The sequence below is a fragment of the Lampris incognitus genome, chromosome 3 (assembly GCF_029633865.1).
Source record: "Lampris incognitus isolate fLamInc1 chromosome 3, fLamInc1.hap2, whole genome shotgun sequence".
NCBI lineage: Eukaryota > Metazoa > Chordata > Actinopteri > Lampriformes > Lampridae > Lampris > Lampris incognitus.
Genome location: NC_079213.1, coordinates 4,494,145 through 4,517,422, shown reverse-complemented (window position 1 = coordinate 4,517,422; position 23,278 = coordinate 4,494,145). Strand labels below are relative to the sequence as shown.

General features: G+C 48.0%; 1 protein-coding gene across 1 annotated transcript in view; it reads left to right on the top strand.

The window, feature by feature from the left end:
• Positions 1 to 23,278, top strand: part of slc13a4 (solute carrier family 13 member 4) — a 41,994-nt gene that overhangs the window by 10,126 nt on the left and 8,590 nt on the right. The window contains exons 2-11 of the mRNA XM_056276995.1: positions 2,614 to 2,742; positions 10,171 to 10,307; positions 10,632 to 10,807; positions 12,860 to 12,923; positions 13,554 to 13,590; positions 13,819 to 13,905; positions 14,466 to 14,650; positions 21,388 to 21,507; positions 22,744 to 22,845; positions 23,173 to 23,274. Coding sequence (XP_056132970.1) covers positions 2,614 to 2,742; positions 10,171 to 10,307; positions 10,632 to 10,807; positions 12,860 to 12,923; positions 13,554 to 13,590; positions 13,819 to 13,905; positions 14,466 to 14,650; positions 21,388 to 21,507; positions 22,744 to 22,845; positions 23,173 to 23,274 — 1,139 coding nt within the window. The remainder of the gene's footprint in view (positions 1 to 2,613; positions 2,743 to 10,170; positions 10,308 to 10,631; positions 10,808 to 12,859; positions 12,924 to 13,553; positions 13,591 to 13,818; positions 13,906 to 14,465; positions 14,651 to 21,387; positions 21,508 to 22,743; positions 22,846 to 23,172; positions 23,275 to 23,278) is intronic.

The following is a 23,278-nucleotide window of genomic DNA, read 5'->3' as shown; positions in this document are numbered from 1 at the left end:
GGAACAGGTTGGTGGGAATAGTATTGGCCTGTGCCCCAGTGTCTAGTTTAAACTTTACCTTCTGTGGAGGTGTGCCAATTCCAACCTCTACGTAAGCCTGCTCGTTGCTTTTTCCGTTGTTCTCTATTGAGATGCAGTCTATGTACAGCTCTGTCTGTTCTCCCACAGCGGTGCTCTCCACTGTAATGTTGTCGAAGTACAGTTCTTCCTGTTCTCTGTCAGTGGTGCACTCTTCTGGGTTCTCTCCGACGGCATGTACTGTGCCGCGGTAGTACTTTGTCTGTCCCTGGGAGCTAGACTTGCATACTTTAGCAAAATGATTGAGCTTCTTGCATTTAATGCATTGTTTACCCTTAGCTGGGCAAGTGGCTTTAGCGCCGTGTAGCCCTCCACAATAGCTACACGCCCTGGCGGCGGTGCTAACGTCCCTTTGTCTGAAGTTAGCGTTAGCTGCTTTGGGTGCGTTCGGTTTGTAAGTCTTTCTGCCTATTGCGTGCACCGTTTCATGTGTGCTGCCCTGGCCCATAAACGTTAGCTGTTGCTTTGCTAGCTCGTGTGAGCGGGCTACATCTATGGCTTTTTCTAGCGTTAGCTCAGCTCCCTGGCTAAGTAGCTTTTCTCTCACTCTGGGTGAGTTGGTGGCAAACACGATGCGGTCCCTGACCATCTCGTCGGCATTTGGGTAGCCACAGTCTTTGACTAGGAGCTTTAGCTCAGTTACAAATCGTTCGAAGGATTCACTCTCTCCCTGCATCTTTTCATGAAATTTATATCTGGCATAAATCGGGTTTGCTTTGGGGGTGATGTACTCAGTGTACTTATCGTAGTACGTTTCTAGCTTCTTGGCTTGTTCTCCGCTGAGTGTCCAAGTGTTGTGCACATCGCGCCCTTTTTCCCCTATCCAGAGCAGGAGGTAGCTGCATTTCTCCTCTTCATTCTTCCCGCGCAGGGGGCCCGTGAACATTAGCTCCGTTGTTTGTCGAAATCGTCTCCATGCTTCAGGTAAGTTCGCCGATTCCCAGTCCATCCGTGGAGCTGGAACGCCGTACGAATCCATATTGGGTATTTAAACTCCGCTACTCTGACACCATGTAATGTTCTGTGCCCTCTGGCTATGTTAACTTATAACATTAATGAAGCAAGGACGACTTCTCTCGTGCTGGGTGTTTATTGACCGACCGGATTCCGACTGACGTTGTTACGTACATCACGTGACTTTGTTGTGGCGCTACGGAAAGCCGTAAGGGACATTAGCAAATCAAATATTACTAGCAAATATTACAAGCCGGACCTCTAACAGCCGTTTACCTGCTACACCTGATGACTGGCGGCCATTTACAAGCAAACACTGGTGGACCCGTTTCGACCCTCCACGTCCGGGACTAAAGGCCTCGTTATCGCCCGGGCTGCGCGAGCATCTCACCGATTGTGTTTATCTGCTGCCGCGACACGTTGACCGGAAGTTACACAACGGAGGAGACAAGACACACAACGTGTCTTCTGTGTGCAGCTCTTATCTTCTGATGGACTGCAGGAGCCATCAGTGATGGAGGACTGCTGAACCAGGACCCATGTGCCCCCCTTCTCTCTTTCTCTACCTCTCTCTACTCCCTCTTTTTCTCTACCCATCTCTCTACCTCCTCTCTCTTTCTCTACCCCTCTCTACTCCCCCTCTCATTCTACCTCTCTCTACCTCCTTTCCTTTTCTCTACCTCTCTCTCTTTTTCTCTACCTCTCTCTACTCCCCCTCTCATTCTACCTCTCTCTATTCCTTCTCTCTTTTTCTCTACCTCTCTCTACTCCCTCTCTCTCTACCCCTCTCTCTTTTTCTCTACCTCTCTCTCTTTTTCTCTACCTCTCTCTACTCCCCCTTTCATTCTACCTCTCTCTACCCCCTCTCCTTTTCTCTACGGTCTCTCTTAATTCTACTGTAACCGGTTACTTTGTTGCCCGGTGCGGGATTCGATACGAGGTGTACGGCACCACAAGGTGACGTCACTAACCGCTCGGCTAAAGGGTCAGACCCGTTAGCTAGGGGCTAACGGGTCTTATTAATAGTTTACAGTAGGAATGATGCCGGACCTAAACAACGCAACGCGACATGGACCGGAAACTCCAAACACCTCACACAGGGACTTCCGCCCATTCGCAGCGACGACGTCCCCGAGATGTGAAAGGTTTATAAAAGCGCCGGCTGGTTTTCATGAGGTCTTGATAAATATCACAAGACTCCTCTTCGGTTTTTAAGGTCTTCTGTTTAAGCTCGACGCCGTCGCAGCAGCGTGACAGGATGGGTGTTGCGTAACCCCAACTAGCATGAACACTATGCGGCGCTAGCTATACGCCGGCCATTGCTAGCTAGCCGTTGGCTAACGGGTGGGTCGGACCTTTAGTCGGCTGGTTAACGTAGTCGCCCGTGGTGCGGGAGACCCGGATTCGCGTCCCGGCTGCGGCGGTTTCCGGCTGCCCCTGAATTCGCTATTTATACACGTCAGACTGTTGTGTGGTCAGAGGAGGGAGATGACGTGTGTGTGTGTGTGTGTGTGTGTGTGTGTGTGTGTGTGTGTGTGTGTGTGTGTGTGTGTGTGTGTGTGTGTGTGTTGCCGTCTGTAGGAAGCATGCTGTGCGTACGTGCTGATGGTCACCGCCGTGTACTGGGTATCCGAGGCCGTTCCTCTAGGCGCCGCGGCCCTGGTGCCCGCCTTCCTCTACCCGCTGTTCGGGGTGCTCAGATCCAGTGAGGTAAGAGCTGTCTGTCTGTCTGTCTGTCTGTCTGTCTGTCTGTCTACCTGTCTGTCTGTCTGTATACCTGTCGCACTGTCAGTCTTCTACTCTGGGTTTTCTGTGTGTCTGCTTGTTTTTTCTGTCTGTCTGTCTCTGACTGACTGTCTGTCTGTGTGTCTGTCTGTGTGTCTGTATACCTGTCTCACTGTCAGTCTTCTACTCTGGGTTTTCTGTGTGTCTGCTTATCTCTCTGTCTGTCTGTCTGTCTGTCTCTGACTGACTGACTGACTGTCTGCCTGCCTATCTGTCTCTTTCTGACTGTCCGTCTGCCTGCCTATCTGTCTCTTTCTGACTGACTGTCTGTCTGTCCGACTGTCTTGTCTGCCCGTCTGTGTGTCTGTCTGTGTGTCTGTCTGTATACCTGTCTCACTTCTACAGTCTGTCTGAGTGTCACCAGTGCAACCATTTTGTCCTCTGTGTTGCCTTTTTGTCTTGTGTAGCTTGCTGTCTGTCTGCTTTTCTGTCTGTCTGCCTGTCTCTCAGTCGGGTGATTGTAAAGTTGATATGATCAGCCGCCATCAATCCTGTTTTTTAGTCTGTGTTGGGTTGTGATGCATCGATGAGGGGTTACTAACAGGAAGTGAGGTTTTATTTTCTTAATCATAGGATGAAAAAAAAACCCTACTCGGCACCTTCGAGACAGACGGCTGTCTCACTTTCCTGTGTCCCGGTACTTCCTGTCCAGACTGTCTCACTTTCCCGTGTCCGGGTACATCCTGTCCAGACTGTCTCACTTTCCCGTGTCCGGGTACTTCCTGTCCAGACTGTCTCACTTTCCTGTGTCCTGGTACTTCCTGTCCAGACTGTCTCACTGTCCCGTGTCCGGTACTTCCTGTCCAGACTGTCTCACTTACCCCGTGTCCTGGTACTTCCTGTCCAGACTGTCTCACTGTCCCGTGTCCGGTACTTCCTGTCCAGACTGTCTCACTTACCCCGTGTCCTGGTACTTCCTGTCCAGACTGTCTCACTGTCCCGTGTCCGGTACTTCCTGTCCAGACTGTCTCACTTTCCCGTGTCCGGGTACTTCCTGTCCAGACTGTCTCACTTTCCCATGTCCCGGTACTTCCTGTCCAGACTGTCTCACTGTCCCGTGTCCGGTACTTCCTGTCCAGACTGTCTCACTTACCCCGTGTCCTGGTACTTCCTGTCCAGACTGTCTCACTTTCCCTTATCCGGGTACTTCCTGTCTAGACTGTCTCACTTTCCCGTGTCTTGGTACTTCCTGTCCAGACTGTCTCACTTTCCCGTGTCCGGGTACATCCTGTCCAGACGGTCTCACTTTCCCGTGTCCTGGTACTTCCTGTCCAGACTGTCTCACTTTCCTGTGTCCCGGTACTTCCTGTCCAGACTGTCTCACTTTCCCATGTCCTGGTACTTCCTGTCGAGTCTGTCTCATTTTCCTGTGTCCTGGTACTTCCTGTCCAGAATGTCTCACTTCCCCCATGTCTGGGTACTTCCTGTCCAGACTGTCTCACTTTCCTGTGTCCGGGTACTTCTTGTCCAGACTTTCTCACTCTCCCCGTGTCCTGGTACTTCCTGTCCAGACTGTCTCACTTTTCTCGTGTCCTGGTACTTCCTGTCCAGACTGTCTCACTTTCCCGTATCCGGGTACTTCCTGTCTAGACTGTCTCACTTTCCCGTGTCCGGGTACATCCTGCCCAGACTGTCTCACTTTCCCGTGTCCTGGTACTTCCTGTCCAGTCTGTCTCATTTTCCTGTGTCCCGGTACTTCCTGTCCAGACTGTCTCACTTTCCCGTGTCCGGGTACTTCCTGTCCAGACTGTCTCACTTTCCCATGTCCTGGTACTTCTTGTCCAGACTGTCTCACTTTCCCGTGTCCGGGTACTTCCTGTCAAGACTGTCTCACTTTCCCATGTCCTGGTACTTCCTCTCCAGACTGTCTCACTTTCCTGTGTCCCGGTACTTCCTGTCGAGTCTGTCTCATTTTCCTGTGTCCTGGTACTTCCTGTCCAGACTGTCTCACTTTCCCATGTCTGGGTACATCCTGTCCAGTCTGTCTCACTTTCCCGTGTCCCGGTACTTCCTGTCCAGAATGTCTCACTTCCCCCGTGTCTTGGTACTTCCTGTCCAGACTGTCTCACTTTCCTGTGTCCGGGTACTTCCTGTCCAGACTGTCTCACTTTCCTGTGTCCGGGTACTTCTTGTCCAGACTGTCTCACTCTCCCCGTGTCCTGGTACTTCCTGTCCAGACTGTCTCACTTTTCCCATGTCCTGGTACTTCCTGTCCAGACTGTCTCACTTTTCTGTGTCCTGGTACTTCCTGTCCAGAATGTCTCACTTCCCCCATGTCCGGGTACTTCCTGTCCAGACTGTCTCACTTTCCCATGTCCCAGTACTTCCTGTCCAGACTGTCTCACTTTCCTGTGTCCGGGTACTTCCTGTCCAGACTGTCTCACTCTCCCCGTGTCCTGGTACTTCCTGTCCAGACCGTCTCACTTTCCCGTATCCGGGTACTTCCTGTCCAGACTGTCTCACTTTCCCGTGTCCTGGTACTTCCTGTCCAGACCGTCTTACCTTTCTCCCTGGTGCTGTATGTGCTGACACAGCATGTCTTTTCAGTCCAACATAAGATAACCTCCATTTAGAAAACTGGGACTCCTTCTTCAGCAAACTGTCGTCAAATATGAGAACCGCTTCTGTCTTTTCCTTTTCTCCTTTCTGTCCTCTTTCCTTTCTCTCGTTCCAAGCTTTCCTTCTCCAGGAGAAGTCACGAGGTTATTTGCAGCGGAAATATCAAAGCCTGCCGTGTTTCCTGGAGTCACTGTAGATCCTACTACAGTAATTCCAGTCTGCTAGACAATCGTGACCCAGCCGGTACGATGGAGCCAAGCGGGGAACTGGGGCATTGTGGGAAGGGTTGGCAACGGCTTTGTTTACAATGGGCTTTTTTTTTCTATTAACCTCTACTGTAACATCTACTAATTGGATATACATGTTCAACATGGAACACGGCAGCGTGGTCTGTGGTGCCGAGGCAGGGCAGTCCGGGGGTAAATACCCGAGTGTGTGTGTGTGTCTGTGTGTGTGTGTCTGTGTGTGTGTATCACCGCCTTTTGATTTAACGTCAGCCTCCATCCATCCAAAACCAAAATACCGTCTGCGTATTCACCCATACTGCAGCGTGTTGTTTAAGGCGACGGGCACGGAGGCCCCACCGAACCATCCTGGGTTAAACGGCAGAACCAGGAAGTGGCGTTAATGCAAAGGGCGGGCCCAGATTCCCGGTTCGGCTCGATGTTAATGGCCGCATGGGGAGAGTCACATGCTCAGATTACTGTATAGCATCACAGGGAATTGGGTGAAAGGTGTCGATGTGCACGCTGGTACGTCTGCGCTGGATTTCCCCGCAGGGGGGAGCTGTGGGGAAGCTGCTGAGTGTGCGTTTTCCGTGTGAGCTTGTGTGTGTGTGTATGTGTGTGTACATGAACTCGTATATTCTTGTGTGTGTGTGTGTGTGTGTAACAAGACCCCCTGCCTCGTCTCTGATCTCCGTTGTTCGGTGGCAGGTGGCCAAATCTCGGGAGGCATTCGGTCAGTCTGTTTGATGGGGGGCAGCGAGGGCGATGTTTGACCTTAATTGCGTGCCGAAGCTTTAAATGGGCGAGACTCTTTCATCTCCCCGTGACTCACTGAGCAAACTGCAGAGGTCGGAGGTTCTATTCCCTGTGAAGCACAGTGGACAGAGCAAGGCACTAAGAGAGCCCCCATCACCACCAGATCGGTCCATACGCCCACCGCAGTCGTCTGGCAGGGGCCACGTTATGTAGAGGGCCCGTGAAATTAATAATGCCTTTTCACTCTGATCTCTTTCATCGGCACTTAATTTACGTCTGTTCATCACTGTGTTCTAGAAATGACTTGGTTTTATTTTTGTCTTTATAAGAATGACGCCTTCTCTTCCTGACAGATGCAATATTTTAGCAGTTATGTCACCCAGCGCATCAATAATGGGAGAGACTGAGACAAGACGAGTGATCTGCCACCAGATTGACACTAGCCGACAGCATATTGACGCCCACATTAGTCCAAAAATACCTGGATATGATTGGATGTCGGTCAGATCTGTCCCCCCCTCCCGCCACTAAATCCCATGTGACGGATGACCAGCAAGGGTAACAACGCTAATAGCCCAAGAATTGCTGTTAGCCACTTAGCGTCGCCTCGTTTTCCTCTGCTGTCTACTTTCTAGCTTTATGAGTCTCGGCCATTTTGATACTAACGCCCTTTGCGGCGTGTTTATTGTGGAATTTCACATTTCAGTGATGATGATCAAACACAATACATGGCAGTAAATAGTAGACACGGTGGCAGTTGGCGTACCTAGCTACAGATGTGTTCGAATGAAAGTTAACGGAGCCGCTTTCGTTCTTCTTTTGCCAAAGAGATGGTGCGTCACTGCGGTCACGTGATCTCTTGTCCAAAAGTCTACTTCCTGTTTATAACCCCACCCCCTTCCCGTGATGGACAGCTTCTCGCACCACCTTTGACTTTAGCTGTTCGGAAAAAGTGGGAACGACAAAGTAGGTGGTTTGAGCCAAGAAAGCGTTGCACAACAATGGTCACAGTTTCCACTTGACCATAAGCAGTACAAAGCTGTTAGAATGGTGGTGATGACACAGCGCCGTGCTCTTTTAAGAGAAAAACATCCAATCATGAATTGCATCTCCAAAGATTCATTCTTGCAATATTCCCTTTGACGTTTTTGAGACGCACCGATCCACTTTTTTTCATTCCGATCCGATACCCATCTGCTGATACCAAAACCAGAGCTCCCTTCGGTTGAATTATTATTATTGTCACTGCTATTGGGGGGGTTGTTGTAAGGTTACTTGAGGCTGTAATAAACCACCCAGCAATTCTGATTAAAAGAGCAAAAAATATACAAAAAATGTGGTTAGCAAGGTCGCCTCACAGCAAGAAGGTCCTGGGTTCGAGCCCCGGGGTAGTCCAGCCTTGGGGGTCGTCCCGGGTCGTCCCCTGTGTGGAGTTTGCATGTTCTCCCTGTGTCTGCGTGGGTTTCCTCCGGGGGCTCCGGTTTCCTCCCACAGTCCAAAGACATGTAGGTCAGGTGACTCAGCCGTACTAAACTGTCCCTAGGTGTGAGTGTGTGTGTGTGTGTGTGGGCCCTGGATAATGGCTGGCGGGTTGTCCAGGGTGTCTCCCCACCTGCCGCCCAATGACTGCTGGGATAGGCTCCAGCATCCCTGCGACCCTGAGCAGGATAAGCGGTTCGGATGATGGATGGATGGATGGATGGATGGATGGATGGAAAGGCTTAAACATCATTTCGTGTGGCCTGTAAGGTGTCGGATAGTCGTCGCAGTGTGAAACAAACTCAGTTTTTCAGGCAGAACCGCTCAAACGAAGGGATGTGGCGGTTCAGCCATGTGCTAGCGAGCCATCTACCAGCTCCTTGGGCGCTCCACCTGACATCCACGTGTGATTACACACACATACAGTATGTACCGATGCAGAAAGAAAAAAACCTGGACGTCAAACAAAGCGTGGGAGTGGGTTTCATTAACTGCGTCGGTCCGCCACTCAGCGGTCTTATCGAAAGGACGACATGCTGTAAGAGGTGCGCAATAAAAGGAGAAACCCATTAACCCCGCGGGACAGGAAACGGTCGGTCGTTACCGACGACGGACGATGAGCGTTAACGTGAGCGAGGCGGCAGACATGGTACGGTCCATATGCAACCACCAAGACGGTCATCGTGACCGCTCTGGATTTTCAAAGTTTAATAACTTTGTGGGGGGGGGGGGGGGGAGATACAGACCCGCCGCTCCCCAAATGCCCCTAAACTTGCACATATTCACATTAAAATGAGGTTTCGATCGATCGCACAAAAAAGAGTTGTGGTAAGAACTACCTAAAACGTGTGTTCGATCAGCAATATGTGTTTTCTGTTTTGTTTTCAGGCAGTATTTTCACTTTTTCAATTTTGCTATTCCAGTGCGACCGTGTCTCTCTGAAGTTGAAATTGTTTAAGAAAAACAGTATTATAGTTGTTAAAATGTGAATTTTGGTGTCAGTTGCTTCCTAACAGACTTACTAACATATGTAATGCATTAATATCTCAACTGGCTGTTCATCTTGACAGAATATGGAGTTTAAACACCGGCCGTCAGTTTGACCGCCCGTGGTCGATGTGGGTAGGAGTGACATCCCGGTCGTTCTGGTGTTAAAGTTCGGAGGGCGCTGTCCACCCTCTTCCTGTCTGCTGTGTGCCTCCACCTCATTAGTTTCATTACTGCGCTGACTACTCAGTAATATTTCACTGCTGGCTGGTTCTGCTGGTGGTGGTGGTGGTTATGTTATTCTCCCTCTGCTGTGTGATTTATAATTTACCGAAATAGCCAGGATGTAAAACTAAATCACCTTGAACCTGATGTTTGCTGGTGTCCCGGTCCCAAAAGACTGCAGATTCAGCCAGGTCTGTTATGGGAGGGGTCTGCAGTAAGGACCCGTAGGTCTTGCAGCGATGTTTGGCATTCGTGCTGTGAATGATCTGGTTTGACAGGCTGCTGTGTGCGGGTGGGCTGCGGGGGAAAGAGGCAAAAAAGAGAAAGAGCTGAAGAACTCATATTGTTGTTTGTCTGGAGGCTTCAGTTGTGTGTGCCGTGATCTGAGACGACCCTTTTTTTTTCTTCTTCTATTAAACAGGGAAAATTACATTCTGGATTATGTATTTGTGGACGGGGGGGGGGGGCAGGCAGCAGCAGGCGAGGCATTTCTGAATGAGAGGGAGTTCTGGGTTGAGTTTTACTCTCAGCTCACCCCTCTGTGTGACTCTTTCTACGTGGAGGGGTAGTTATCGTTTGCCATCTTGCCCGTTTTTCCGCGTTGAGAATGTGAAACGGCTCGTTGGAAAGGGAGGCGGCGCTAGGTGAGGTGTGAGGAGCCAAGAGCTTGCACAACTTTTTGAGCCTGTCAGGTCTCATGAGATCTGAAATAGAGGGTTAACGGGAACAAAAAGCGAACAGGAACCCCCGATGTGAGGAGGGGAGGGGGAGGAGGAGGGGGGGGGTGAAAGAGGTTACTAGTTTAAATTAATCAGCCAAAATCTTCTCATGTAACGTCCTTGTTTGGTTTGATTTCCTTTGCTTAATAGTAGAATTACATGCTGACATCACTGTGGGGTCACAGGGAGAGTAGTCACGGCATGTGGCTCTGACCTTTGACCCCCTTGCTATCGGTTGCTTTGTTCAGCTACGGCCAAGTCACTATGTCAGGGAAATGGCTGCCAAGACAAAAATGTGGAAAAGGAAATCTTTAGTGACAGTTTTTGTACTGGACTTCAGTATCCTGCCCTCGTGTGTGTGTGTGTGTGTGTGTGTGTGTGTGTGTGTGTTCGTGTTCCAGGTAGCTGCGGAGTACTGTAAAGACACCACCCTGTTGCTGATGGGGGTGATCTGCCTGGCGGCCTCCATAGAGAAGTGGAACCTCCACAAACGCATCGCCCTGCGGATGGTGATGATCGCCGGAGCCAAGCCCGGCATGTAGGCACCTGTTACACACACACACACACACACACACACACACACAATCTCTCTCTCCACCACCTTTACTTTCCCCACACAAACATACACCCAGAGACATATTCAGGATCTATCTCCATCCTCCGCTCACACACAAAGTGGCACAGAGGCACAACGCTCCCTGTCTGTCAGATTTTCTTACCTGGGTCATTTATTGAGCGTGCATGAAGACATTCGCTCTCTGTCACACACAACTAATAACTTGAACATTTCTCCTCTCTTTTTGTCTCTGTCCTTCGCGCTCTCTCTCTCTCTCTCTCTCTCTCTCTCCCCCACCCCCTCCAGGTTGGTGTTGGGCTTTATGTGTTGCACTGTGTTCCTGTCCATGTGGCTCAGCAACACGTCCACCACCGCCATGGTGATGCCGATCGCCGAGGCCGTCCTGCAGCAGCTCATCTGCACGGGGGTCGCCGACGCGCAACACGACTCCGAAACCGCCGAGGCCCCCGACGACGACAGCGGTACGGCCTGCCCGCTGCCCGCCCGTCTGAAAACACGAAGCCGAGCGACGTCTCTGCCTCTTTTTGCTATTGGTCATTCCTTACAGACCGCCAAAGCGTGACGTCAGCTTCCGGTTCTGTTGCCTTGTCAGTCTAACGGAAAAATGAATCTACTGCTACTACTACAACTCTCGGCTGCTCCCGTTAGGGGGCGCCACAGCGGATCATCCGTTTCCATCTCTTCCTGTCCTCTGCATCTTCCTCTGTCACACCAGCCACCTGCATGTCCTCCCTCACCACATCCATAAACCTCCTCTTTGGCCTTCCTCTCCTCCTCTTCCCTGGCAGCTCCATATTCAGCATCCTTCTCCCAGTATACCCAGCATCTCTCCTCCACACATGTCCAAACCATCTCAATCTGGTCTCTCTTGCTTTGTCTCCAGACCGTCCAACCTGAGCGGTCCCTCTAATATACTCATTCCTAATCCTGTCCTTCTTCATCACTCCCAGTGAAAATCTTATCATCTTCATCTCTGCCACCTCCAGCTCCACCTCCTGTCTTTTCATCAGTACCACTGTCTCCAAACCATACAACATAGCTGGTCTCACAACCATCTTGTAAACCTTCCCTTTAACTCTTGCTGGTACCCTTCTGTCACACATCACTCCTGACACTCTTCTCCACCCACTCCACCCTGCCTGCTCGCTCTTCTTCACCTCTCTTCTGCACTCCCCATTACTTTGGACAGTTGACCCCAAGCATTTCAACTCATATGCCTTCGTCACCTCCACTCCTTGCATCCTCACCATTCCACTGTCCTCCCTCTCATTCATGCATAGGTATCCCGTCTTGCTCCTACTGACTTTCATTCCTCTTCTCTCCAATGCATACCTCCACCTCTCCAGGCTCTCCTCAACTTGCACCCTACTCTCACTTTGTCTCCAAACCGTCCAACCTGAGCGGTCCCTCTAATATACTGGTTCCTAATCCTGTCCTTCTTCATCACTCCCAGTGAAATTAATAGGGTTATAAAATTATTTGCTCGAACTACATCCGACGCCTGCACAGACTATTTTGAAAGAGATATTCGGAGTTAACATGGAATTTTCTGCGATTGAAATGGTGTGAAGTGATTTTCAAGCCTTATTGGGAAAAAAAGAAAACAGCAAAACCGGTAGCGTTAGCTAGCTTAGCATTTCCGTGACCTGCTCTCCTGCACGTTGTAGCAGAGAGAAATGGCGTCTTTGGCGAACATCAGCACTTATGCCCCTTAATTTCTTCGCAAATCCATTTTTCAAATTAAATTCAGTTAATAATATGTATAAGGAATTCAGCCTACTGTATTTCTAATGTCTTGGTTTCCACACATTTAAAGGACGAAATGACTGGTAAACGAATCACAAACCGGAAGTAATATGGAGGCCCCTGAGACGACACCTCGGCGGTCTGTTGACCAGATTCCTTCCACTTTTCATATTTTTCAAATTGTTTTTTGTTATTATTTGATTATTCATTAAATGTCATTGCACATTTTATCAAGTGTCAGTATCAGGAGTTGTAGATGCTATACAGCGGTAATGTTGGTGGTCTTCATATTAGACGAATTATTGAAATGACATGGAGGTCAGGTTGATTCAGTTGACGCACAAGTTTTGATCCGAGATAGGAGAAATGAGCTTCTGTCTTCTTTCATTTAAGCTTTTTGTGCCTGAAGGTTGTTCACAGTTTGGTTCCCGTCAGTGGTGTAGTGGAGGGTATACGCAGGTATACCCACCTCCTTTTCTGTCAGTTTACAGTATGATCACCTATCAGCCAAAAAGCCATTGAAATATATAGGAGAGTATACCCACTTCCATCATAGTGACCCCCCCAAACTAGGTCACATCATGCCTACCTCCTCAATGACAACCGGTTCCCGCTGAGTTTGGGGTTTCTTTTTTTTCCCTGTCTGGTATTTTTCTTCAGGCCAGTGTGTCAGGACGTTTTGAGAAGCTTTTTAAAGGCGGTGTGTTGAAATGTCAGTGTTGACATCAGCGGCTCAAATTGTGATGAGGACTGTTTTCTGTCTCCAGCTGCTTTGGACAAAGAGGACAATCTGGACAAGAACCAATTGGAGCTCTTCTACCGCAGCGAGAGGTTGGTGTGTGTGTGTGTGTGTGTGTGTGTGTGTGTGTGTGTGTGTGTGTGTGTGTGTGTGTGTGTGTGTGTGTGTGTGTGAGAAGTCAAGTCAAGGTATATTTATCATCCCTTGCAGGGAAATTAGTTTGCAGCCAGTATAAAAACTCTCACACAAAGACAAACACCAAGGCAGAATTGACAACAGGACATAGTGGGCAAGGAGAACCAAAGTAGTTCAGATATCAAGTGTGTGTGTCTGTGTGTGTGTGTGTGTGTGTGTGTAGTTTGGAGAAACCTACAGGACTGGGAACGGTAAAGATATGAATGCATCTGCATATAGATGCATGTTTGTGTGTCTCTGTGCAGGTATGAAGTGTGTGTGTGTGTGTGTGTGTGTGTGTGTGTGTGTGTGTGTGTGTGTAAAACCATACATGCATACAGTATGTATTTGTACATTTGTGCCTACATGAATACTCCAATCCAAACCCTATGTCTGTTATTTAAAAAGGTATTTCCTCTTTCTCTCGCTCACTCTCATATTCTAACTATTCTACCATCTTGTTTGATCTATCGATCTATCGATCTATCGATCCATCTATCTATTGATCTGTCTGTCTGTCTGTCTGTCTGTCTATCTTTCTTCATCAGCAACTGCACCAAACAGGAGCTGTGTACACTAACTGAGGTGAGTATTTTGATACTGTCTTGTCTTCTTGTTGATTAATGACTTTTCATTCTCTATGAGAAGGACACTGAACTCTTGACTCATTGTATGAAATGGGTGCTATAGATACAATTAGGTTGACTGTTGGTTAAAGAAATGAATTCGACACCACTAGGGAGCTGTATTTGTGGGGGGGGGGGGATATTATTTATGGATCTCTCTCTCTCTGTCTCTCTGTCTGTCGCTCAGGTTCAGTCTGTAGAGGTGAATGGTGTGGCTCTTAAACGAAGCGCAAGTCAGGAGTTTATTAAACAGACAAATGGACATCTGCCACAGGTCAGGGACACACACAGTTACACAAGTACACACACAGATACACAGATGTGTGTGCGCGCACACACAATTCTGTGGAACGAATATATATATATTCAGAAATAGACTGCAAGTGATTATCAAAAACTTGGATAACTACAACAGGAAAAAGTTACAACCAAAATGTATGTGCATGCACACAAACAGGACTGCAACACACACACACACACACACACACACACACACACACACACACACACACACACACATACTAACAGGACTAACACCTTGTTATCACAGCGGACCAGAAAAAAGTCTAACAAGGCCATATTCTCTCTCTCTCTCTCTCTCCCTCCTTCCTCTTTCATTCTCCCTCCCTCCCTCTCTCTGTCCCTCTCTCTGTCCTCCTCCTCGCTCTCCCTCTCTCTCTTGCCTTCCTCCTCTCTCTCTCCTTCCTCCTCTGTCTCTCCTTCCTCCTTCACTCTCCGTCTCTCCCTCTCTCTCTCTCTCTCTCTCTCTCTCTCTCTCTCTCTCCCCCCTCCTTGTCTTTCTCTCATTCTCTCCGTCTCTGTCCCCCCCCCCAGGTTGCCATTGACATCCCCCTCCCAAAGCGGGTGAAGGCGCGGAGGGACTCACAGTATCCCACTAAGAGGGATCACATGATCTGTAAATGCCTTTCTCTCAGCATCACCTACGCCGCCACCATCGGAGGGCTGATCACCATCACGGGAACCTCCACCAACCTCATCTTCGCTGAGCAGTTCAACACGTAGGCACCCCCCCCCCCATTCACACAGCCTCTGTCCATATCTGCTGTTTTTCTTTCATTTGACTTGATTTGTTGATTATTTCTGGATGAAATCCTGTTCAGAATGTACACACTACACCAGTGTTTCTCAACCCAGTCCTCAAGGACCCCCTATCCTGCATATTTTCTTTGCAACCCTGAATAGGTACCTGTTTGTAGTTATTCAACCAATCAGCAATGAATTTTGTCAGATGTTGCACACCTTGCATAATTAAGTGCTGCGAGATGATTGGTCGAGTAAGTACAAGCAGGGCTACCTATGCAGGGTTACAATGAAAATCTGCAGGATAGGGGGTCCTTGAGGACTGGGTTGAGAAACACTGCACTACACGCTCAAGTCCACACACACACACAATTTAGTATTCCCGGTGTTTAGGTGATGCTTTCATTTGTGTTGCACCGGGTAAAGAAAGGATTTGATGTGGGTGGAAAATCCACTGTTTTTATAATGGGGACAATTCAATTTTACTATTTATATCAAGAAGGGTGTTGTGGGGAAATGGTGCACATTTTAGTTCTGTTTTTATCTTCTTCCCCCAGAATTGCTCTGTTGACTTATCATTTAGTGGTCTGGGCCATACTGCCGAGGCGTTGTGTCTCTGAACTTTGACTTCCTTTACTCTTGGTTCTCTGTAATCTTGGTGATCTTGGAGGTGGAGCTTGTTTTGATGTGTTCATTTTAAGACACTGTCAGATGAATTGGAAAAAAAATGGAAATAAACGAAACACAAAAAACACACACACACACACACTTAACACCTGTGTTGAGTATTTGAATGGCTGTCTAGTTTTAGAGACGGTCTCAGGTTGATTTCTTTACAGCGGTTCTCCACGCGTGCCGTTGAGCAGGACGCTGCATTTGAACTCGCTCCTTCGAGAAACTAGCTGAGCTGAGCAGCATCAGGCTGAGGGCTGAAGATGTAAATTGGTTTCGACCAGTTCATCACGGGACATTTCTTTAAATGTGAGGGAGGTATAGACCACAACCACTCAGAACAGGTCAGTAACTAAAAGACACCTCAGCTGTGTAATGTAGATACTGAAGTCAGCGGGATGGGTTCAAGTGTTAATTGTATAAATTAAGAATGGCTAAGGTATCAATAAAAATTGATTAATTGGTTGGTTATGTTGATAACAATTCATTGGTCAGCTGTGATAGGGATTTATTGATTGATTGATGAGATAACTGACTGTCTGGTTATTTGATTGATTGATTGATTAATTGATTGATGGGATAACTGACAGACTGGTTATTTGATTTATTGATTGATGGGATAACTGACTGGCTGGTTGTTTGATTGATTGATTGATGGGATAACTGACTGGCTGGTTATTTGAGTGATAGATTGATTGATGGGATAAATGACTGGCTGGTTATTTGAGTGATTGAGTGATTGATTGATGGGATAACTGGCTGGTTATTTGAGTGATAGATTGATTGATGGGATAAATGACTGGGTGGTTATTTGATTGGTTGATTGATTTGATTGATTGATTGATTGATGGGATAAATGACTGACTGGTTGTTTGAGTGATTGATTGATTGATGGGATAACTGACTGGCTGGTTGTTTGATTGATTGATTGATGGGATAACTGACTGGCTGGTTATTTGAGTGATAGATTGATTGATGGGATAAATGACTGGCTGGTTATTTGAGTGATTGAGTGATTGATTGAAGGGATAACTGGCTGGTTATTTGAGTGATAGATTGATTGATGGGATAAATGACTGGGTGGTTATTTGATTGGTTGATTGATTTGATTGATTGATTGATTGATTGATTGATTGATTGATTGATTGATGGGATAAATGACTGACTGGTTGTTTGAGTGATTGATTGATTGATGGGATAACTGACTGGCTGGTTGTTTGATTGATTGATTGATGGGATAACTGACTGGCTGGTTATTTGAGTGATAGATTGATTGATGGGATAAATGACTGGCTGGTTATTTGAGTGATTGAGTGATTGATTGATGGGATAACTGGCTGGTTATTTGAGTGATAGATTGATTGATGGGATAAAAGACTGGGTGGTTATTTGATTGGTTGATTGATTGATTGATTGATTGATTGATTGATGGGATAAATGACTGACTGGTTGTTTGAGTGATTGATTGATTGATGGGATAACTGACTGGATGGTTATTTGAGCGATTGATTGATTGCTGGGATAATTGACTGGCTGGTTATTTGAGTGATTGAGTGATTGATTGATGGGATAACTGGCTGGTTATTTGAGTGATAGATTGATTGATGGGATAAATAACTGGCTGGTTATTTGATTGATGGTTGATTGATGGGATAAATGACTGGCTGGTTGTTTGAGTGATTGATTGATTGATGGGATAACTGACTGGCTGATTATTTGAATGATTGATTGGTTTGTTGGTTGGTTTACTGAGTCACTGGTTCTTATATTTCTTTGATTTAGTGGTTTAACTGACTGACTGATTCATTGGGGTCCCAGTTTGTCTAAACGTGTCTGGTTGGTCTGGTGGACTCAGTGTCAGACTGCGTTCAGGGTTGCAGTGAAACAAAAGGCACCTCTGAAGGTCTGAGATCGAACTAATGACCCAAACCAGAAAGCCGATTTCCTGCGACCGCGGGGCTAAGCCTCGCAGACTGGCCTGCCTCATGGCCAGTCTGTTGGACAAAGGTCAGGTTGTGATTCTGTGTGTGTGTGTGTGTGTGTGTGTGTGTGTGTGTGTGTGTGTGTGAGCGAGAGAGAGAGCGGAGAGAGTGTGATCTAGAGACAAAACGTGTGTTTGTGTGTGTTAAAAATGGGTCTGTATGTATTTCTGTGTGAGAGATTATTTGTGTGTCTTTGTGCACATATCTGTGTTTGTGTGTATGTGTTTGTTTAAAAAGCATGTTACTGTATGTGTGTCAGTATTCTTGTGTGCTTATATCTGCATGCATCTCTGTGAGAAAGTGTGAGTTGTGTAAGAGAAAACACTGGGCTTCTTTGGTTGGATATAACGCACTGGATACCACGTATTACATCATCTATACATCTAAATAACAAACACAAACACACCCACCGTACCACAAGGCTGAGGGATTCCCTCACATTCAGACCTGTGTGTGTGTGTGTGTGTGTGTGCGCGTGTGTGTGTGTGTGAGAGTGTTTTCTGGTTTTCAGGGGAGTCCTCCCCCCTCCCTTTTTCTCTCCAATTGTATCCGGCCAGTTACCCCACTCCTCCGAGCCGTCCCGGTCTCTGCTCCACCCCCTCTGCCGATCCGGGGAGGGCTGCAGACTACCACATGCCTCCTCCCATACATGTGGAGTCACCAGCCGCTTCTTTTCACCTGACAGTGAGGAGTTTCACCAGGGGGACATACATAACGCATGGGAGGATCATGCTATTCCCCCCAGTTCCCCCTCCCCTCCGAACTGGCGCCCAGACCGACCAGAGGAGGCGCTAGTGCAGCGACTAGGACACATACTCACATCCAGCTTCCAACCCGCAGACACGGCCAATTGTGTCTGTAGGGACGCCTGACCAAGCCGGATTCGAACCGGCGAGCCCCGTGTTGGTAGGCAACCGAATAGACCACTATGCTACCTGGACGCCCCAGACACAAGTAGATATAAACATGGTAATGTACAGGGCACTTTCTAACACACACATATGCATGCACAGAGACACACACACACACACACGTTTGTTGGCGCAAAAATGCACTTGACCTTGTCACTGAGCTGAGTGATGAATATTCTTCAGCTCTTAACCCCCACATGAAAAATACAATTGTTTGTTTTAGTCAGAACTGAACCGGCAGTAAATAATCCATTCGCAGAACAACAGTTGAGGCTGTTTCTGATTTCCACTATTTCCATCTCAGATTTTACATTTGTCAGGCGGCACGGTGGCGCAGTCGTTAGTGCGGTCACCTCACAGCAAGACGGTCCTGTGTTCGAGCCCCCGGGGTTTTCCAACCTTGGGGGTCGTCCCGGGTCGTCCTCTGTGTGGAGTTTGCATGTTCCCCCCGTGTCTGCGTGGGTTTCCTCCGGGGGCTCCGGTTTCCCCCCACAGTCCAAAGACATGTAGGTCAGGTGAATCGGCTGTACTAAATTGTCCCTAGGTGTGTGTGTGTGTGTGTGTGTGTGTGGGGGGGGGGGGGGTCCTGTGATGGACTGGTGGCCTGTCCAGGGTGTCTCCCCGCCTGCCGCCCAGTGGCTGCTGGGATAGGCTCCAGCATCACCACGACCCTAATTAGGATAAGCGGCTTGGATAATGGCTGGATGGATTTTACTTTTGTCATTTTTTACACCATGTGATTCATCTCTTTTACGTATGCCAGCTCTGTACCCCATCTGATCTGGAGCAGATTAACGACTGTAACCTCAGCCCTGAGCGTTCTTGTCAGTGCTCTTTCAGTCACTCTTGAGATGCAAAGGCCTGCATGAACCTGGTGCAGCTCACTTACCCACAAGCTGATGTCTAGTCTGCTGTTAAGCTGTACCATCTAGTATGTGCATGTGCACCACTTCAACACACGTTTGTGAGTAATTGCATCTGAAGATATATGCTGTCGTAACACATTAAGAGATTTTTTTTTCAAATTGACATTGTAATCCTCACTGGTGAGTAAATCGGAGGAATATAGTTTTCCTGTCAGTGTAAAGTGTCCCGTCCGCATATGATGTAAATAATGTGCAACGTTAGCTACTCAACTGAAAATAAATATGAAGTAAATACTAGACCGACTGCCTAAAACAACCATGCCGTGTCGTTCCACTCACAGAAAAAAGCCGCATATACAGCTGTGCTTCACATCTGTGGCACCATGCGTCAAGGCAAGGCGAAGGGTTTTTACTGTGTGAGCTTCACCTTTAACCTACTCAGTGTCCATCCAACACTTGACAGCGTTCATCCAGGCATGTCTGAGCAAACAGGCCTCGTCCACCCGCGGCTCCTATAGAGTCGACTGGCACAACCGTGAGCAGGGTGAATATCACCCCGTCACACAACCGTGTTGCTGAAGAGAGAACTTGTTTGCACAGTCATCACTGAGGCAGAAACTGCGTTTCCATCAAGCAGGTTTCATCAGAACTATCGATTTACTAAGAAGCGAAACGTCGAAATGTGAAGAGAAAGTCCTACACGTTACAGACCAGTTTTAACGCTTGCTTAGAACGGAAACACACTGAGCTCGGTCTCGTTGTCGGGCCTTCTGCTTCTCTCTGGGATGTGTCTGGTGATGGAGTCCTGCAGACGGACTCCCACTCACCACTTGAAAATAGGCTGAAAGAACACACCTGATTTTGTTTGCTGAGTCTTTTTCAGCCATTAAAACGCAGAACTTGCACACACAGATGAGAAACGTGGTTAATGATCCCGAGCACGCTGTGCGGCGATCACGTGCATGACGTCGGCTCACGTGTTGACGCCGTACCACATCTAACGCCCGCCATGCAAACCGCCTCCAATGCGTGTCCACTGTTTTCACTGTGTACGTTCAAAGAAGTGGTCGTAAAGGATGAGGGTGAAAGAGAGAGAGATTGCTGTTTTAATCACAGATGTTTGCATCGTTCGACTGTGGTCATTCCCCCTAGTGGTAGCTGCAGCCCCCCCCCCTCCAGTGGTGGCAGGTGGCTGTGTAACATCTTGGGCCCAACAGTATAATAATAATGATAATAATTTTATTTATATAGCACTTTTCTAAAACAATGTTACAAAGCGCGTCACAAAAAAAAGAAAAAACACGACTGAACAACATGTTTGATTCGATTATGAAAATTGAGGTTAGCATCAAATGTTACCCCAAGAGTCCTAGCAGCCTGCTTAAGACTACCTGACACACCACCAAGATTAGCAACAAGAGTTTTTGGGACCGATCAGAATGACCTCAGACTTATCATCATTAAATTTAATAAAATTTTTGGACATCCAGGATTTAATGTCAGAGAGGCCAGTTGTGAGATTTGCTAGTAGGATCTGTGGGGTATAACTGAGTGTCGTCAGCATAAAAATGGTAAAGCACATAGTAATTTTGAATGACCTGGCTGAGGGGCAGCATGTATATCGAAAAGAGAAGGGGGCCCAGAACGGAGCCTTGGAGGAGTTGTTCAGTGACCTATAAACAGCCCTAACTCACACAGTACTGAGAAGTCATATCATACATAATTATATATACATATACTTCATGCATACTTTCATTAGTCAGAGGTCATTGCAGTTGCGGTGCAGAGTACTGGTGCCTTCACTGAGTGTGTATAAGGGGTTGGTGGAGATAAGACATGGGAGGGACAACAGCTGTCACTCACAACAAACACACCAAACCAGACAGTCCTATGAAATACACCTGCGGGTTCAGCCATCTGTTGCGAAGGAGATGTGGTGTTAAAGTGACCGCTGAATAAGATGGTGGTTATCGCTGTGAGCAAATGCATTCGAGCCACAAAGCATAGTTAAGGACCACCAACAAAACCTCCCTCACAGAAATATGTGTTGATAATGAATCATTTTGAATGTGCATGTAACTTGAACTACTTGAATCACAGATGACGTTTGAATGTCATTAGAGGAACATGGGCACATGCAAGGGGTTATGTTTGTAACCACACACACACACACACACACACACACACACACACACACACACACACACAGATTGAATGTCCTTAAATTCTGTTTTTTCCCTTTGTCTACATCTCTCTCTTGCCCCCCCTCCCCCTCCCTCTCTAGTCGCTACCCGGATGCTAAGGTGATAAACTTTGGTACCTGGTTCATCTTCAGTTTCCCCATCGCCATCATCATGCTGGTCCTCACCTGGCTTTGGCTACACTGCCTGTTTCTTGGCTGCAAGTAAGTGTGTGTGTGTGTGTGTGTGTGTGTGTGTGTGTGTGTGTGTGTGTGTGTGTGTGTGTGTGTGTGTGTGTGTGTGTGTGTGTGTGTGTGTGTGTGTGTGTGTGTGTGTGTGTGTGTGTGTGTGTGTGTGCGCGCATACCTACACCACCTTAGGTGTCCGGGTGGTGTAGTGGTCTATTCCGTTGCCTACCAACATGGGGATCGCCGGTTCGAATCCCCGTGTTACCTCGGCTTGGTCACTGCACTAGCACCTCCTCTGGTCAGTCGGGGCGCCTGTTGGGGGGGGGGGGGACTGGGGGGGAATAGCGTGATCCTCCCATGCGCTACGTCCCCCTGGTGAAACTCCTCACTGTCAGGTGAAAAGTAGCGGCTGGCAACTCCACATGGATTGGAGGAGACGCGGTAGTCTGCAGCCCTCCCCGGATCGGCAGAGGGGGTGGAGCAGAGACCGGGACGGCTCGGAAGAGTGGGGAGTGGGGTAATTGGCCAGGTACAGTTGAGGTGAAAAAGAGGGGTTGGGGATCCAAAAGAGAAAAAAAAGAAATAATATCTGACTCACTTCTATGTGTGTGTGTTTGTGTTTGTGTGGTTTACTTTCGACTCTGCCTCTTGTTGGGACCTGTAGTAGGTTATCGCTGACAAACTACATTATAGCTGTGGTGATTGGTTGGTGAATCAAAGTAATCCTGCTATCTGCTCCTACTGCTGCTGACGTGTTGACACGTGTCTGTAGAGCCACGGGAAGGTAGAACAGCCCAATGTACTGACACATGCTGTGGTCTGTCTGTGTGTGTGTGTGTGTGTGTGTCCAAAGGAGCTGAATCGAGTGCATCTGGACTTGGTATATATCCGTGAAGACGTGTCGCCTCTCATCCAAGAGGCTTCCTCAGTTCGTGCCTTTCTGACTAGACCAAGCTAGTCTGACTGGCTGCTGATGAGACTCAGATATTTATCCTCTAGGAGTCGTTGTCAGAGCTATAGATGTCCATGGACATCTATAACATCTCCAAAGAGGATAAATTCCGAGTCTCATCACCAGCCAGTCAGACTAGCTTGGTCTAGTCAGAAAGGCACGAACTGAGGAAGCCTCTTGGATGAGAGGCGAAACGTCTTCACGGATATATACCAAGTCCAGTTGCGGTCGATTCACCTCCTTTGGAGAACCACGACGACCTGGATGAATGAGAACATTCACAGACGTGTGTGTGTGTGTGTGTGTGTGTGTGTTTGCAGCTTTAGGGAAACGTGCTCACTGAGCAAGAAACGCAAAACCAAGAGAGAGATGATGTCAGAGCGCAGGATCCACGAAGAGTACACCAAACTGGGCCCTATCAGGTAGGGTGTGTGTGTGTGTGTGTGTGTGTGTGTGTGTGTGTGTGTGTGTGTGTGTGTGTGTGTGTGTGTGTGTGTGTGTGTGTGTGTGTGTGTGGTTCCTGAAGTGAGGTTGCACAACAGGTTGTCACTTGTGAAATTGTTGCTCATGGGATTATGTGGTCATGTACATGCATCTGTGTGTTTGTGTATATGGTTTGTTTAAATAAACTAGAGCTCTCTCTGTCTCTCTCTCTCTTGTCTCTCTCTCTCTTGTCTCTCTCTCTCTTGTCTCTCTCTCTCTTGTCTCTGTCTCTCTCTCTGTCTCTCTGTCTGTCTGTCGCCTCCCAGTTATCCGGAGGTGGTGACTGGTGTGTTCTTCATCTTAATGACCTTGCTGTGGTTCACCAGAGAGCCTGGTTTTGTCCCCGGTTGGACGTCTCTCTTTGAGAAGTAT